At 42.6% G+C, this 16,719-nt stretch overlaps 2 protein-coding genes across 4 annotated transcripts; both read left to right on the top strand.

The window, feature by feature from the left end:
• The first annotated feature begins 1,300 nt into the window (after positions 1-1,300).
• On the top strand, positions 1,301-4,488 carry LOC113156476 (parvalbumin-like EF-hand-containing protein). Of its 3 annotated transcripts, XM_026351646.1 has the most exons (5): positions 1,301-1,647; positions 2,133-2,253; positions 2,359-2,494; positions 2,581-2,696; positions 3,144-4,488. In XM_026351646.1, exons 2-5 carry the CDS (start codon positions 2,148-2,150, stop codon positions 3,185-3,187), a joined length of 402 nt encoding a protein of 133 aa, XP_026207431.1. In that variant the 5' UTR covers positions 1,301-1,647; positions 2,133-2,147; the 3' UTR covers positions 3,188-4,488. The 3 variants fall into 3 exon arrangements, with proteins under 3 accessions (XP_026207431.1, XP_026207433.1, XP_026207432.1); XM_026351648.1 differs by lacking the exon at positions 3,144-4,488 and having other exon boundaries at positions 2,581-2,820; XM_026351647.1 differs by lacking the exon at positions 1,301-1,647 and having other exon boundaries at positions 1,901-2,253.
• Positions 4,489-8,045: 3,557 nt separating this feature from the next.
• gpr142 (G protein-coupled receptor 142) lies at positions 8,046-14,682 on the top strand. Its single transcript, XM_026350695.1, has 3 exons — positions 8,046-8,181; positions 11,946-12,100; positions 13,086-14,682. The coding sequence occupies exons 2-3, from the start codon at positions 11,962-11,964 to the stop codon at positions 14,042-14,044; spliced, it is 1,098 nt and encodes a 365-aa protein (XP_026206480.1). The 5' UTR covers positions 8,046-8,181; positions 11,946-11,961; the 3' UTR covers positions 14,045-14,682.
• The last annotated feature ends 2,037 nt before the right edge of the window (positions 14,683-16,719 follow it).

The following is a 16,719-nucleotide window of genomic DNA, read 5'->3' as shown; positions in this document are numbered from 1 at the left end:
ATTCATCGCTGTAACAGTGGATTTGTATCAGAGGAACAACTGGATTGCAAACAACAACAGAAGCTGTATCCTGAGATGAGCTAAACGGAGCTACACCACCCCTCAAGTCCAATTATGAAGGGCCAGTGAGAGAACACCACTGGATAGTATGTTACTGGATACCTACAGAGCCCTCGTGATAATCCCATGACTCAGACCAGTGAACTGGGATATGCTGCAACAGCTGCAACCCTGAAGACGGATGGCTCGAGCACGAAGAGGAACAGGACGTGTTGTGACTGGAAAATGAAGCTGGACACTGAGAAACACTGTTTACACAGAGTAAATATAATTCATAGACACACAGAAGTGTTTTCTATACAACAGGTGTATTTGAAGTCACTGGGATTTCATTCTCTGAGTCTCTTATTGCATTATTTGACACTAACTTTGAGAGAAGAAGCTTTATAGAAATGTCAAAGACCGACCAGGGGAGATGGAAATGCTGCACATCAAGTGTCTCATATGATGTAGAGTATAAAAAAATACTAACAGACGCTGGTGAAGTGAGATGCTGCAGAGCTCTATCTGCAGCGTCGTCACTTATTTATGAAATCATTGAACAATGAATCACTTTACTGCAGAAATCACTGATGAACTGCTCAGAACATGATGAATAACGGTCTCCATGGTCACAAAGCACCGTGCCAAGTCTGGCGTCTGGGTCGAACCCACCAGTATGGCCGACCTCCACTTCAACCCCATTAACAGGCCCAATGTGGGGTCTTGTCTCACTACATCTGGAGACACGTGTCCTGTCTGAAACAGCAGGAGCCAAGGCTTTAATGGTTAATGGCTCTAGTGGGGAGAACGAGACAGGTGCAAGGTCACCGGAGGCCTCATCCTCCCTATATATACGAGGCTGAGACATGGGTGAGGTCATCTCTACCAGGAAACCTTGAAACTGGTGAGTACAGGATGAAACGGGGAGTGGGACTGAACCTGATAATGATTTCCAATCTTTTCCCAGTTCCCCTGATGATGAGTCATTTACTCTTTTGCTGTGTTGGTGTTGTAAACACGTTGTGACATCCGTGATTCATATTCTTGTTTTTTCTCTTGACAAACTTTTATTCTAAATGCAGGATGTTGTTTTCTGATCTGTGGAAAAGTAAAATGATGAAACAACCAGTAGCAACACAGCAACACGTAGTGTGTGGCTGTTGCTCTCTGCATGCTGTTGACACAACTGAGGTCTGATCCCATTTCATAAATCTCAGCCCTCGAGCACAGTAATACTATTACTAGTTGGGATTACAGTGTTTGGGACTCCCACTTAACTTTCAGTTCTTCTTTTGTATTTCCAGCAGTGCTCCACTACGTTGACATTTTGTTCGTCTGTTGATGCCAGATGGAGTTCTTTGTGTTCAGTGAACAGACTGCTCCAGTGCATTTTAGCGTGGATCAGAGAGGAGGAGGCCGACCTGTACAAAGTTTCCTTGAGTAAATGTTGTCTGTTCTGAGCTGGTTTAGCTGATGTTAGCCACAGGGCAGTGAAGACGGAGGTCAGGACTGTGGGCCGGTGACAGCTTCAGCTTTAAAACAGGATTTAGAGTTGTTTAAAAGCATCAGATGGAGGCAGGATGAGTAATGAACGTAAAGTAATGAGTAAGTTGTCTGCCTCTAAAAATCCAGTTTGAACTACTTATTATCTGTTAGTCTCACACTGAAATGTCCTGTGGTGAATCAAGAACTGATGTGTCCTCTGGGATTGGAGCGAACGGACCTTTTTAAGCTGTGGACCTAAAACACTGATGACCTACCTCAGCATTAGTAGCTCAACTCATGACTGATCAACCAGATACCTGAGGCTGACTCCAGTGAAGAGCTCTTAACATCCAGCTCAGTGTTTATTGCTTTTTCCTCCTCTGTGATGAAGTTATAACTTTGACTGAAACCATCGTTTCCTTGCTATAAAATAATAGTAATGGCCATAATAACATAATTTTCTCTCTGTCTCGAGTCTCGGTCTCTGAGAGACGTTTTACCTTTTATGTTGTTTAAATTTGGGCAGAAACACGAGGACACTGAACATGATGTATTAGAATTGATCTCCTGTGTGTTGAACTGGGATTATTTCCCTCCTGCTCAGGACACACCTGGACAACATGGAGGACGACTTTCGGCCACAGATGAAGAAGGTTGCTGTGGCCATGGGCGCTTCACTCACAGAGCGGGACATCGACCGCATGCCGCCGGAGTTGCGAACACAGGGTGATGCACTGTGCTTGTGTGTGGTGTGAATTCAGATGAAGTCATGCATTCTGGGTGACCAGTGTGTGAGTCACTGCCTCATGTCATCTCGCTGACTGTGCTCAGGGAGCTTCAACTACAGCAGGTTTCTGGAGCACATGCAGCAGTTCAAGACCTCAGAGCAAAGAGAAGAAGCCATCAAGAAGGCTTTTATGATGCTGGACAAAGACGGCAGCGGCTACATAGAGTGGAACGAGATCAAGTATGACCCAATAATAAAAATGTGGAATCACCCTTTGTTTCTGAATCTACCAGAGAGCTGATAGATGAAGATTTGTCTTTTCACAGGTACATTCTGTCCACTATACCGACTGCAGCCCCATCAGCTCCTCTGTCTGATGAGGAGGCGGAGGCCATGATCCAGGCGTTAGACGCTGACGGAGACGGACGCATTGACTTCAGAGGTGAAAGCTTTTTATCTCCTGTGTTTCACTCTCTGATGTACTGACCTGTAGTCACCACCAAGTGCCAGCAGTTGGCAACTCTTCAACATGGAACCTGAAAAAGAGCAGAAGCAGATTCAAAACAACAGAGACGACAAAAAACTCTGGATCTTTAACAGCGTATTGTATTTTATCTGGTTATTAGCTGTAGCAGAAGCTTAAAGGTAACTAGTTTATATCTGTTGGATAAAAGGAGTTTAGAAAAATTGTCTAATATAAGTATAAAGTAAGATAAAATTAAAATACTTAAGTACCGTCCCTCAGAACTGTACTTGTGCACCTAGTTAATAACGAGCTCTGATATCATCTTAATACCAAAACTAATGTTGTTTGTAGTTAAAAGTGCAGGAAGGATGATTCACTAAACAGCAGCAGTCAAATGTTTGTGTCGTCCTCTTTGCCTCACAGAGTTCTCAGACATGTTGAAGATGGAGAAGAAACCGAGGAAGTAGGACAGTGTGTGAAGGATGGAGGAGGAGAGGAAGCCAAAGGGGTCCTGAATAAAAGGTTTAACCTCCCTAAATGAAGCTCTTCCACCTCCTGGTGGAACACGCTGATTGATTTTATGGGCTGGTTTATAGAGGAACTCCGTAAATGGATGTATACTATGTAAAGAAACTACTGTTGCTTGACTTAAACGTTAATACAAGCTGAATTTTAAGGTTCCACTGTTAGTAAAAAATAACCAAAGCAGTTTGGTGTTATATCAGTCTGCATACAGTCACTTTCACTTTCTGTGTGAAATATTGGAACGTGGTTTAATGTAAAGTTTTTAATAATTATTTAAAGCTGATAGTTTCTTTTATTGCCATTTATTTTGACTCAGACCTACATAAACCACCCAGCTGCCATAAATATTCACCAATCATGTGATGACTCAAGGCTGAAACTAGTCCCCAGTCAAAACACTTTGTGCTCTTGTTTGAGTAAACATCAAACTGCTTTTAGATGATTTTAGATTAATTTAATTTAATTTGAATTTAAACATTGCTTTCCTCTGGTAAATTTCAAATGAGTCAGTACAAACTATGGGGGCTGATTAGACATGGACAAGATGTGGAAGTTATTATATTTAGTCTCACACACCTTGTTAAGAAAAGGTCCAGACACAGATGGAGACAGGTGAGAGTCTCTGCTGCACTGACCTGCTCTCACCACTAGAGGTCAGCAGCTCGTCTCTCTGCAGGAGACAGCAGGTGGAACTGTGGACACAGCAAACCAAGAAACCTCATCATCTGAATTCTTCATGGAAGTTTTTGTTTGATGTTCTAGTGTACAGTTTGCTTTAGATGAGAGGGAGAAATATGGATCACTGCAGTAAAATATTCTTCATTTTTGTTTAGTGTTGTTTAGTGAATTGTGTTAACGTGTTTAAGTTGCATTCTGCAGCTCCAGAACTCCCCGACTCACACAGAATCTGATCCAGACAACTCCAGATAAGCCACAGATGGATGATAGAGGCTTCTTTATTCTATTTCCACTTCATTTTACCTCCACACCTGCCAAGACTGACAAGATTTCCATTTGAATTAATGTCTTTATTGGAACTGTGCCTCCCATCAGAGAAGGTGAAAGGGAACTTGGATTTCATATTTAATTCTTAAAGATGTTCCCAAAGTCATAACTTTAACGTCTGACTGAGGAAGAACCTCGATTTGAACTTTAGTGCCAGAGTCTCACAAACATGACACATGCAAACAAGAAGGAGTTTTATTTTATCTTTTCAAATAATCACATGAGAATACCAAAAATAAAAAACACATAAAAACAAGAGAGATTTCTGGTTCTTCAACACATTTCAAAATGTACCTTACACAACAATTTGTGAGGAAACTTTCAATCCTGTGTGGATTCTCAGGAGTCTTCAAACTGTTCTGTAGACTAAAACTTTTCCCACAAACATCACAACCAGACGGTTTCTCTCCTGTGTGGACTCTAATCCAGTTACTAGCCAAACGGCTGGAAGCCATTTTCCTTGAATGACATGTCATGTGTCTCTGAAGAGACTGTTTATCACACTCTAAACTGCTAAAAAGCCTTTTTGTCAGTGTGACATCACTTACCCAACCTCCTTTATATCTTATTCACCCTCCATCAGGGGCCCTGGTCTCCATCCAACCACTGTCGCTGTCTTCAGTTGCAGGTTTTTACCAGTCATCATAATCATAACGTCTTTCCATTGGTTGTAAAACAAACTTGGATCTAAGCTGGTTCAGAGTCTGCACGCTCCTCTCCATCAGTTCCTGGCTCTGTGTCTTTGTTGTCTTCTTCCAGACAAACAAAGGTTCTGGGTCCTGGTCCTGATCCAGCTGAATGACACTTTGCACAATTGTTGTTCAGTGTTCTTTATCATTTAGAGCAAAAATCAGCTGCTTTATCTGTGCCACTGGACAGAGTTTCAACAAACACACTTACAGCTAATGGTGACTCACATCAGGGAGTGTTGGGACAAACAACCTAAACAGGTGTTGAAGTTGGGGAACGACAGTCTCTATTATTTCTATGAATGACCCCTGGTGGTGTAACATTAACATTTAACATTTTACATCTGGTTCGTCCATGAAGAGTAAAAATGAACCAAAGTGATCTGTGGAACTTAACAGGACTGAAAATAGACATTCATCCTCACTAGACGAGTCGTGAAGAGCATGATGGCAGAGCTGGAGTAGACAGCAGGAGTCCAGGTGAGGGGCTGAAGATGGGGGTGGTGTCCATGTAGTGAGATTAGTCTGCAGACAGAGGAACAGAGAAATTTCCAACAACACAGTGAGATACAGGACAGAAACGAGGACACGTCCAGAAAAGGAGTTGTTGCAGCACCAAGTGGATTCACAGAGCATCATGTGTAAAATATTGACTTATGATAATCAGATTTCTCAGACTGGTCCCTGCTCACTGGTCACTGGGCACTGGGCACTGGTCTGTTTAAGCTTAAAACCAACTCATTTATCAGTAAATCTTTACTGACGTGATCAAGTGTGAGCTACCAACACAAACACTGTTACAGCCGTTACTCCTTCAACCCTGGCTCACTGTTTGGTAGGCGACGTGTTTGCCTCCAGTTTTCCTTTGCTTTCCCTCCAGTGAACACCACGATATCATCATAGGGGAAAATGTAAAAGGGTCTACAACAATCGTGAAGGGTTAATCAAAGAACGAATTAAAAAGAAAGAGTCAGAGATTTGGGCAGGATAAGCCTGAGAGCAGGAGAGAGAGTGTCTGAGCAGAGATAAGGTGTTTGTCTGTGAGCCGCTCGTGTTACAGCCACAGAGTCTTATTGCTTAAAAGCTGCTCGGACTGACGGTTTGGAGAGCTGAGGTTATGGCAGGCGTCCAGGAGAGATGACCTGTGAGGAGACCTCTGTCTCAGCATCAGTTTATCTCACTGCAGCAGCTCAATTAGCTCTTCCGTTCTCTTTTTTCTCTCTTTCCTTTTCTGACGGCACTGCAGCTGCAGAGAAAGACGTGGCTGTCACTTCTAGTTTGTGAGAGACGAGCTGAATGTTTGCAGGTAGAGGCTGATTATGAATAAAGTAAAAGGTGCCAATAGATTCTGCAGGCGTGAAATACTTAGTGAACTGGATCTGAAAACAATGTCCTGATGGAAATCCAGAGTTATGTAATCAAAGGCAGGAAGCAACTGAGCACGTCGACTCAAACATAGAACATGTTATTTCATATTTACCTCTACATATGCTAATAAAGTACAACTCATTGTTATAGGATACTACTTTGTGTCTTGCATATTTAGATGATGACTAAAGTTACACGTCATTTTGCAGATTCAGATTTAGATTCAAATTCATGAGGAATAAATTTGCTTCGCTGTAGGATTCAGTTCTTGTTGTTTCAAATATAAATTTGAGAAAAGAATCAGTGTTATTTTTATTTTTTTTGGCAGGAGACTATTCAAGACGTTCAAGTTAAATTTGCTTAGAAATCATATAATGGAGTCTAACATTTGTCCCAGAACCGGGACAGAAGGAGTACTGTACTGTACCACTGTGAATTGATGGAGTCATGAAAATCTGACCTCAATCGGAACAAATGGGAAACGACCAAACATTAAAAAGCCAAGAATGATTCCCAGAGGGCATTTTAAACTCTGCACTTCTTATTGTATATTATTATTATATTTGGAAAGTGGAAACCAACAAATTAAAGAACTATAATGATGATAACTGTGATAACAGACATACTGTACACTACTGCTGATTTACATTTTGAAACTTCAGTACAAACATTTTACTACTTTACTGCCTTAGTGATGTGGTCAGTTGATTTGAAGTATGATGATTGTGACGATGCCTCATCAACCTCTTAACTAAAAAGCTTAACCCCTCGTTGCAGGTTCATCCTTATTTATTCCTTCAGCAGCCGGAGTCGTCAGTCTAACAGGTCTGATCGATAATGAGTCACGTCCGTGCATGATCGTTGGCCGCCAGGCTTCATTATTTGCTTCATTGCTCCCTGTTGCAGTGTAAGGTCAGAGGAATAACACTGCATGTCAAATGAACATGCATAAACATGCAGATGCAGGGTGAGCGAAGCCAAATTGGGTAAAAGTGAGTCCATGTAGGCCTCAGGTTTGCAAATGGCTTGTCAACAGACTGGACTGATGGATGAATCAGTTCCTCAAATCTGCTTGTTTAATGCAGTGTTTGCTTTGGAGCTGTGCTATCGTCAATGATTTGCAGTCGTGAGATGTGTTTTCTCAAAGAGTTTAGCTAAATTAAGGACACATTTATCTTGTACAAAACAACAACATGGCTTCCAGATCCACTGATCTCAGTGATTTCAAGCCTTTCACTGTATTTGTGCTGCTAACACACAGTTGGGAAGCTGCTAGTATTAATTATACTTTAGGTCCCTACATTTACACATTACAGGGACTCTGCTATTATCAATGGTCAGTTTTCACATGCGATGATGAAATATGGACACAGTTTTCATGCAGTACTGTAGTTTTGTGAATGTTTATTTAGTGTGGACTCAGCAGAGACTTCCCTTTGTGTTGCGTGCCTCTGTGATGTGCAGCTGGAACGCTGCCTGAGAACAGGATCACTTTTTATTCCCTGTCAGACTTCATGTGATTTTCCATCACTTTTCCCTGTACTCCCATAGCCACGCTTGTGCTCTTCTCTCTTTTTGTTTTGATCTATTTCCTGCCTCATTCACCTCAGTCCAGCTACAGACCACCCCCCCAACCTCCCTCCCCTTCCCATTTTCACTCCCGTCTCCCTCATTTCTGCCCTCTCTCCCGCTCTGCTCACTAGCTGCAGTGATGAACTGGCTGATTGGATTTCTTTTCTTCTCCTCCTGCTCCACTTCTCCTGAGCGGGTGTTCAACACCGATGTGGGGGTGACAGGAGCTTCTGCGTGGGGTGAAAGAGCAGAGGACGAGCTCTAACCCAGGTGGAGAATCGCTGTGAAACCTGAATGTGAAGGTAAGACCTCACAAAGGGAGACTGTCCATACAAGGGCAAACGAAACCAAAGAGAACTCTCTGCAGTCAGTGTAGCTGTAGTAAGATGTGTTGTTTCTGTCTGATGCACAATCAGTGACTTCAGATGTTGGTGCTCGGTACAAGTTATTTAGGGAAACAGAGAGTCTGCACTGTGTTACTGTGAATGGTTTAATTATCGACATTACCCTGAACTTAGCTTTAGGAACAACTGTTTCTTTGCTGTTAAACACTCTGTCATCATATTAATGTGTCATTTCTGATGCCAGAATGCAGCGTTTGGATTCTGTCTTCCTAACAACGCTGACCTCAGGTTGAGTTTTTGACCTCACAAATGAATAGAACTGCAGCACGGCTCTCAATGTGCATTAGGACAGACTCCTGTGCTGCCTGTGTCACATCAGTACACAAATAAATCCAAGATAAAACCTGAATTAGCCAAGATCAAAATGAATGATCTAACTATTTCTTCCACATTTTGACTTAATGAGTCACTAGTTAGCAAGTGTAGGTCCTGCTGCGCTGTATGTCCATATGGAGGCTGTTGGCTTTAGCTGCACAGAATCATTTTGTATTTTTTATTTTTAGCTCTGAGTTTCATCAATAACACTGAAATGCATCCTCCACGCTCTCATGTGAAACAGTGATATGTTTGCTGTACACTTATGCTGGCATCTCTCAGTGTCGTTGTCTCAGGTGCATGAGACTTGATGAATAATTAAGACCTCAGTGAAGCATAAATACGGTTCAGTTTATCTTTGTGAGCACTGAGCCCCCTGTAGAGCCACATCCTACAGCCTCCAGCTGTACCTCAACCTCCGGAGGACCGTCCAAAGCAGAGTGTTGATTAGAAACATGCCTGAGCGTCTGATCTTCACAGAGCGATTTCAAGGGAGATTCTTCAGAGGATTACAAAATAATTCTGTTGTCATGTCAGTACAGTATTTACTGTAACTAAGAGTGGATTTAATAAAACACCTCTGAAGTGAGAGCAGCTTCATTTTCACCTGCAAGAAACTGTAACGCCTGAGGGAGCGAATGTGAAGATTGTGAAAACACTGAAGATTTCATCTGCTCCCTGCAGGATTAAAGAGGATTTCAGTCGGTGTAAAAGAAGCAGCACGTGCTGGAGTATTGATTGGTCAGTGTATTTACTAGTCCCATGTGCCGTCTTTTAGCTGCCACAACTTCACAACCCTTCCTAACAATCGTCCTTCTAAATGAGACCAAGTTGACCATGCACTCCTGTGGTATATACACCTGTGTTCTGTGTAATATCACCTAGTAGCGATGTAGGAGCTCAGTAGTTGTTTTGAAAATGTGCTGTTAAAGCAAATTCCCAGTTTTTATATGTGTTTCTTTGCCTGCTGCACTGGAACAGATACGCTGCTGGGTTTCCTGTGAATCCATCATATGTGAAACTCATTTTAATCTTATTAAAACTTCCTGTTCAGAGACACAATTACAGAAGGTTGATTTGTTAAATGCAGGACAACAGCATCAAAACTGAGGTTTGAGTCACTTGTGAATATTTGTTGTTTTCTGCTGAGTAATGATAGTTCCAAACCTTGGAATCCAACAGAAGACTTGTGCATCACTGTGACTGTGAAGAAGACATGAACGTCATTATTAACCGACCTTAGCTGTTCTTCATTAACACATGTACGACATACTGTTGATGGTTGTCAAATCCAGTCCTCACCATGATGTGTTTCACTGTTGAGCTGAGATGAAGTGGTGTGTTTTGTCTGAGGTCACATCCTGTAGGGATGAATGCTACATCCTATCGCTGCACGTGGGATGATGTTACATAAGGAGTGAAATATGAGAATGTTTCTATTGATAAGCAAAGCAGTGAAGAAACAGCAGAGTGGAATCACATAATACTGCAAACTCATGACACACAGGATGTACCATTTAATTTATAGCTTGGATTAAAGTCTTGGTGCCAGAAATGCTGGAAGCAACAAGTCAGATACAAACTTCTTATCAGGAAACATTTCACTGAAGACAATACACCAGCTGTACAATACATCAGTTACTGTGACGCTGACGTCCTCTGTTTATATAGTGAAACATTTAATACCTGACGTCAAACTGTTGTTTTCTAGCTTTTCGGTTCATTCTCAACCATGAAAACATCAGTTAACAACACGTGGGTCCTTCAGAAGCTGCTCTGGAGCTTTTGATTGTAGCTGATTCTTCACAGTAGATGGAGTTTTTCTGCTTGTCGTGGTTAAGATGCTGTTTTTTATTTCACTTTTTGTCATCATATGATCAAAAGCTCAGTCGTGGCTACTATGATGTTTCTAATTTATAAAAACCTTCACTAAAAATGTACAGATACAATCTTACGGTAAAGTAAAGTGTGAACCACTGACACTAAAGACATTTCAAATGTTTCACCAGATAATATAACACAACATCAAATCGGTCAGGTCCCTTTCTCTGGTTCAGAAGTTATGAATCTAATGTTCTTTCTGCATCACATCAAACAGCTGCTAACTAAAATGCACAGTATTCATCTCCACCTGCAGGAAAATCTAATTCTGAATTGCACCACTGATCTTGGTGATTGTGCTTCTGTCCTTGTTTTTCTGTCTAGTTTAATATGTTGAGGTTAATCTGAGCAGCCAAGCATTCAGTTATTTGATGCATCTCTATTTTATGATCACATTCCTGCTCCAGCCCATAAAATGTCCCAGTCATATAATTGATATGCAGGGATTTGGCACGCTATAGGCCTTTACAATGGCAGTAATTAAATATGACCAACTGTTAGTGGTAGTGATCACCTCACTCACATCATGAGCCCGTTTCATTGATGGGCTGATTCTGGCTCCATGATGATGTTTATGTTGGCTGAGCATCTACAAATGGTTTGTCACTGAAAGCTTGAGAGATAACACAGTCCAAATACGGCTTCATGGATGAGTGAAGTAAATTAGGAGAGCAGGCAGAGGAGAGACTGGTGGAGAAAAACAGGATGGATGTCACTCAGGTGAAAGGTTAGAAGGGGAGACAAAATGATAATGACGCAGCGGAGGGTGGAGGGTGGCAGGGTCAGCCCATCTGCTGTTGTTGACTTGAAGTTTAATCGAGTCCAGAGTCAGTGAAGACAGTTTGGCAAAGCAAACATCATTTGCTTGACATCACTCTGGCATATTATGCAGCAATATAGAGCAGCTCATCATCTGCAAATGATTATTTGATGAAACCTGATACTGTTATATCAGTCTGTCCTCCGTCACTGACACTGTGGAGATTTTCTCCCTGACCATAGCTGTGTAAACTGAATTAACAAGAGAATAATCACAGTCAGTACAATCGAATTCATAATTTTTTCCTTTAATTGATATAATTAATTTTTATTTATTGGCAAGTTTAGAAGCATTTGAGCCACATGTGCATAAGGTCAAAGCGACTTTCACAGACAAAATGTAGTAGTGGACATTTGTGCCAAATTAAAGAAATGACCTTAAGGCAGTTCTTTTTTTATTTTTACAGATGAACAAACACACGGAAAATAAAAACATTAAATATATAGTTTCAGGCTCAGTAACATCCTTAAACAGTATTCAAGATGAGATGTTGGGGACTACTTTTAGCAGTGGATTAATACACATATTAGTGCTCTTGTTTCCATTTGGTGCCTGTGATTGAGTTAAAAAGAAAAAAATGAATGACAACCAAAACACAAAAACACAAACTCCTAAAACATTTCTCTGTTTCTGCTTTATTCTCCAGGGGTCGTATCAAGGTCATGATCGACTGGCCCAATGTGACAGTGTCTGGCCGTCAGGAGCTAGACCTGAAACCTGAGGAGCTGCAGAAGTCCAAATGCGTCCTGGGCTTCATCCCTGTCGTCTACTACAGCGTTCTGCTCTGCGTTGGAGTACCAGGTACAAAATGCTATGATATGAGGGCTGTGGGCATCAGCAGTTGACTCAGACTCAGTAGCAGATAAATAAAATAAAAATAAAGCATTTTCTATTGTAATGTGGGTGAACTGACCCTTTAAGAAGAAGAAGACGAGTAACTGACAGTCTGCTGTTCATCGTTTCATTAGCTGCATTTGTTCTGGGCGTAAACTGAGCTACAATATGATTCCTGTATTGAAGTGGGAACTGCACACGACAGAGCAAATCAATAGACAAGTGAATTAGAGGTACATTACTGGTGCAAGCCCCCTTCACAGGTTACAGTAATCCAGTCATCTAATTATCACTTTGTTTGGGTGTATGACCGTTACACAACCATCCATCCCTCCAACCGTCTCTGGAATCTCTCTGCATCTGAATTTATCGCTCCAATAATCCAGAAAGTGGAAATAACTGTCATTTTGACGGACGTTGTTCACACCAGCATTTTTCGCTTCTCAGTGATTAGGTATTGATCAGTAGAGCTGTCGCCAAACCAATGGGAGTCTCTATAGAGCTTTCAGTTGACCTCTGGCTCACAACATGTAATGGTCCTGACAGGAAATTAGAGGCTACAGGGACGGAGTCAGCAGCTCTGAGCCAGAACGGGAAAATAAGAAGGCTCCATGTTGCTGCAGCTCAAGTATCCTGATGTTTGAAAAAACTAAATAATACTTTAAATAGAAGAAAGGAGGTATTATATCACATGTGCTGCAACAATACGGATAAAACCAATGGTTTGAAACCCTTTTCACAGGTCACTATTAAAACCTACACATTGCAGAACACTAAATAGAGGACGAGACACAGAGCTGAGTACACGTTAGACCAATTAAAATGACCAGAGATGGATGTAATCACTGGGACAGTAACGACTTCATCAAACTAACAGAACTATTTTGTTTTTTTTATTATTGTCTGAAAACCTAGTTGTGCAAACATAACCTTCTGTTCTGTCTCCTGTCAGTGAACATCCTCACAGCAGTGGCCTTGTCCAGGCTGGCATGCCGCACCAAGAAGGCTCTGTACTACTACCTCCTGGCAGTGACGGGCTCTGACATTCTCTCCCAGCTCTTCATCATCTTTGTTGGCTTCCTGTTAGAGACGGCAGTTTTCCACCGTGACGTCCCTGAACTCCTGCTGCACTCCGTCAGTGCTGCAGAGTTTGCCGCCAACCACGCCTCCATCTGGTCCACCGTACCCCTCACAGTGGACCGCTATGTGGCGCTGTGCCACCCGCTCCTCCACCGTCAGATCAGCTACCCGGCCCGAGCCAGGAAGATCATCGTGGCGGTCCTGTTCTTATCGCTTGCATCGGGCGTCCCCTTCTTCTGGTGGTCTGACATGTGGAGGAACAGCCACCCTCCCACAGCGCTGGACACCATCCTCGTATGGACACATGTCACTATCATCTACTTCCTGCCCTGCAGCATCTTCTTGGTGCTGAACTCTTTGATAATCCACACACTGAGGCTGAGGCAGAGGCAGCAGCCTTGCCAAGAGGAGCACGGACCAAAACTGGCGCCCTCACGGCGACTTGGGAAGACCACGGCCATGCTGCTGGCCATCACGTCCGTGTTCTCCGTGTTGTGGGCCCCCAGGACTGTTGTGGTCATCTACCACCTGTACGTGTCCTCGGTTCACAGTGACTGGCGCGTCCACCTGGCCTACGACCTGTCCAACATGCTGGCCATGCTCAACACAGCGGTCAACTTCTTCCTCTACTGCTTCGTCAGTAAGGCGTTCCGCAGCGCCGTGCGGGACATCATGCTGCTCAGAGGGGGGCCTTTATATCCTCGCAGCATGCCACCTCAGCAGCAAGCTCCAAACAACGCCTCCATCTCCTCTCTCTACAGTGGGAACAACAAGCGCTCACAGCGGGAGTCAACCCCCTTGTCACCTCACAGGGCCAGAAAGCCCTTGTGACCCTTTGTCCCTCCTCTTAATCCAAAACACCCCATATCCCACGACCCCTGAGCACTTCTGACCCCAGGGACGCGCGTGCGTTCCAGCTATGACCATGGACAGCTCTCTCTATGGACCTAAATGCCTCAACTCACAAGAAGTATGTTTTTTCTAATGTGTTACTGGGTGTTTATGTAAATCAGATAACGAGGCAGCGTATTTATTTTTCTTTAGAAGAATTTGACTAAATAAATGGTTTTTGGTATTTCTTCTTTTCCACCCTTGGTAGAAATGTGATTAAAGGATTTTTATATTGTTACAAGAAAGAGGAAAAAAACAATAGTTTGTTTTTTCTCAGTGATGAAATTGTTAAGTACACAGAAGGAAAACTCAATCATTTATGGAGGCTGCTGAGTGAAATCCATTCATCTACCCAGTCCCACTTTTATGCTATGTTCTGCAGTTGTGTACGGATCGTGAACACAATCGACCCTGCTGAGCACAGCCAATCAAGCAAAGAAGTCATACTCCGTCCTTACTGCGTTCACCCAGGCACAAAACCCACAGCGGCACAGGCAGGTGTTTATTTTTCATGAAATGCAACTCGTTGGAGCCTTAAATATCAGTTCACTTGCAGGAGTGAGGACCCTGCTCTTCAAACAGCCCCCGTGCTACATCACCTGCACGGTCTGACTAAACAAACTGATGCAGGCACACAGAGAAACTTATATGAAGGTACACACACTGGTGCATGTACAGACACACAGATGTTGGCTAGTACATTTTCCATTTGCTGCATCTAGAAGTTTCTCGTTCCATCGATGCAGTTTGAGGAAACTCATTGTGTCAGCGTGTGTCAGGAACCTGTTTTGCAGGTAGATCTTTGACAGAAGGACATTTATCATTTCTAGTACAATAGAACAGGATGTGCTTTTGGACTGTAGGTTAGATTGTAGGTGCTTTAGAACTTACAATACTGATAAAAGCTTTACAGACAAAATGAACAATGGATCGAGTGATTAATGTGGAGGAGCCTCTAATAATGACCTAGCTCCACCCAGCTCATGACACAAATACATAGATTTAAGTCACATACTCTGGTTAACCAAAAATAAATAAATGCATTTTTGCAACACTTGCATCTTTAAAGGAAACTATTTCCAACCTCTAGTGACAATCTGGACAGTAAATAATCTGATCTAGTACAAAGAAACAGTTTAGAGCTCTCACTTGTTTTGAATGAACATTGAAAGCAGCACCTCCACCAGTCATCTATGCACCAAGTATTTGAGTCCTATGAGGAAATACGTCCTATGAGATACCTCCAGAACTGGATGAGTGCTGTCAAATGTTCCTCTGTGTCTTTTGCTTCATGAGGCAACAATATGTCAACTCTCTTGGTCAAAACATCATTACAAAGGGCTTCAAAGCTTTCTAAAGTATTCTGTCGATGATATCTCTGAGTATCATCAGAACCATTTTGTAATGCTTCACTCACGTAACCTTCACTATGTACTGTATATGCATCTGCTTCCTAAAGTGTGGTTTGTTTTTCATTTGCTGCTCCGACCACCCATTCATGTTTAAACTTTCCAGTGTAATCCACTGTCCTGCTTTCATCCACTCAGTGGCCTCACTATGTTTACTGGAACAGTACAAGACAGTGTCCGTTCCCTTGTCCGTCCCTGCTCATGTCGCCATGCAGTCGTCCCACACTGAGTTCTGAGAGTCTGAACGCAGATGTAGATACAAAGCGTTTCTTTGAAGATGTCTCCTGCTGCTTGACAATAACAGTGAGAGAGAGTGTAGCAACCCCAACCTTACACTGATAAGCACAGCGGGGGTCAGGGAGATGGGTGAAGACCATAATATGATGCTAAGAAGTCAGAGCAGGCGTCGATTAAAGTTTAATAGAGCTGAGCTGCAGATTTCACACATCTACATCTACTGTTAGGGAGGAGAGAGGTGAGGACACTGAGGAGCAGGTAAATCCCACCAGTCTGCCACCTGTTCCTGTGCCTGTTTAAACACCTGGTTATGCCCCCCCTCCCCCAACTCTGCTCAGCAGGTGTCAGAACACATCAAGTCAATCACCAAAGCACCACATAGAGAGATAAGTGTATCCCATCATGCACTTGTCAAAACACAGGAAGCTCATACTTCATGGACATGTAAAGGAAGTACTTATCTTAGAAAACGTCCTCCCCAGAAAAGGGAACGCGTCGGCCGTCGCTCAAAAAGTGCACATCCTGATATTCTGTGTAAATAATGTTCGTAGAGCAGAGGTAGTTTGTTCAGACAGTTTAAACTAACATGCAGTATGTTTCCAATCAAGTGCGGTGATGACCGCGTGATGTTCCTCCACCCTGACAAGTGAGGGACGGGGGTACGAAGCATCTGATAACACTGTGTCCACTATTAAAAGTTGGCTTTAAATCTGAAAACACTAAATGGAGACCTGTGATTATGAATTAATGCCGCCCACTAACCCTGCACCCTGTGTAACTTCATGATGATTAGGAAGATTCATAACTGAGAAAGGTTGTGCCATCTCATGTTCAGCACTAAATGGTTTTGCAAAGCACACAAAGCTCAGAACTTTGACATGTTGAGTTTACAATTTGTAAAAGGTGCAGACACAGAATTATAAAACAGCTCCAAGAGTGCCAACACAAACAGTGTACTAGATTACATTT

Source organism: Anabas testudineus, chromosome 19 (genome assembly GCF_900324465.2).
Source record: "Anabas testudineus chromosome 19, fAnaTes1.2, whole genome shotgun sequence".
Lineage (NCBI taxonomy): Eukaryota > Metazoa > Chordata > Actinopteri > Anabantiformes > Anabantidae > Anabas > Anabas testudineus.
This window is presented reverse-complemented; position numbering and strand designations above follow the sequence as displayed.

Excerpts from the sequence above, each read along its gene's own strand:
- LOC113156476 (XM_026351646.1), top strand. The coding sequence starts at position 2,148 with ATGGAGGACGACTTTCGGCCACAGATGAAGAAGGTTGCTGTGGCCATG. Across the intron at positions 2,254-2,358 it reads GCCGGAGTTGCGAACACAGG|GGAGCTTCAACTACAGCAGG; the intron begins GTGATGCACTGT and ends GACTGTGCTCAG. Across the intron at positions 2,495-2,580 it reads ATAGAGTGGAACGAGATCAA|GTACATTCTGTCCACTATAC; the intron begins GTATGACCCAAT and ends GTCTTTTCACAG.
- gpr142 (XM_026350695.1), top strand. The coding sequence starts at position 11,962 with ATGATCGACTGGCCCAATGTGACAGTGTCTGGCCGTCAGGAGCTAGAC. Across the intron at positions 12,101-13,085 it reads GCTCTGCGTTGGAGTACCAG|TGAACATCCTCACAGCAGTG; the intron begins GTACAAAATGCT and ends GTCTCCTGTCAG.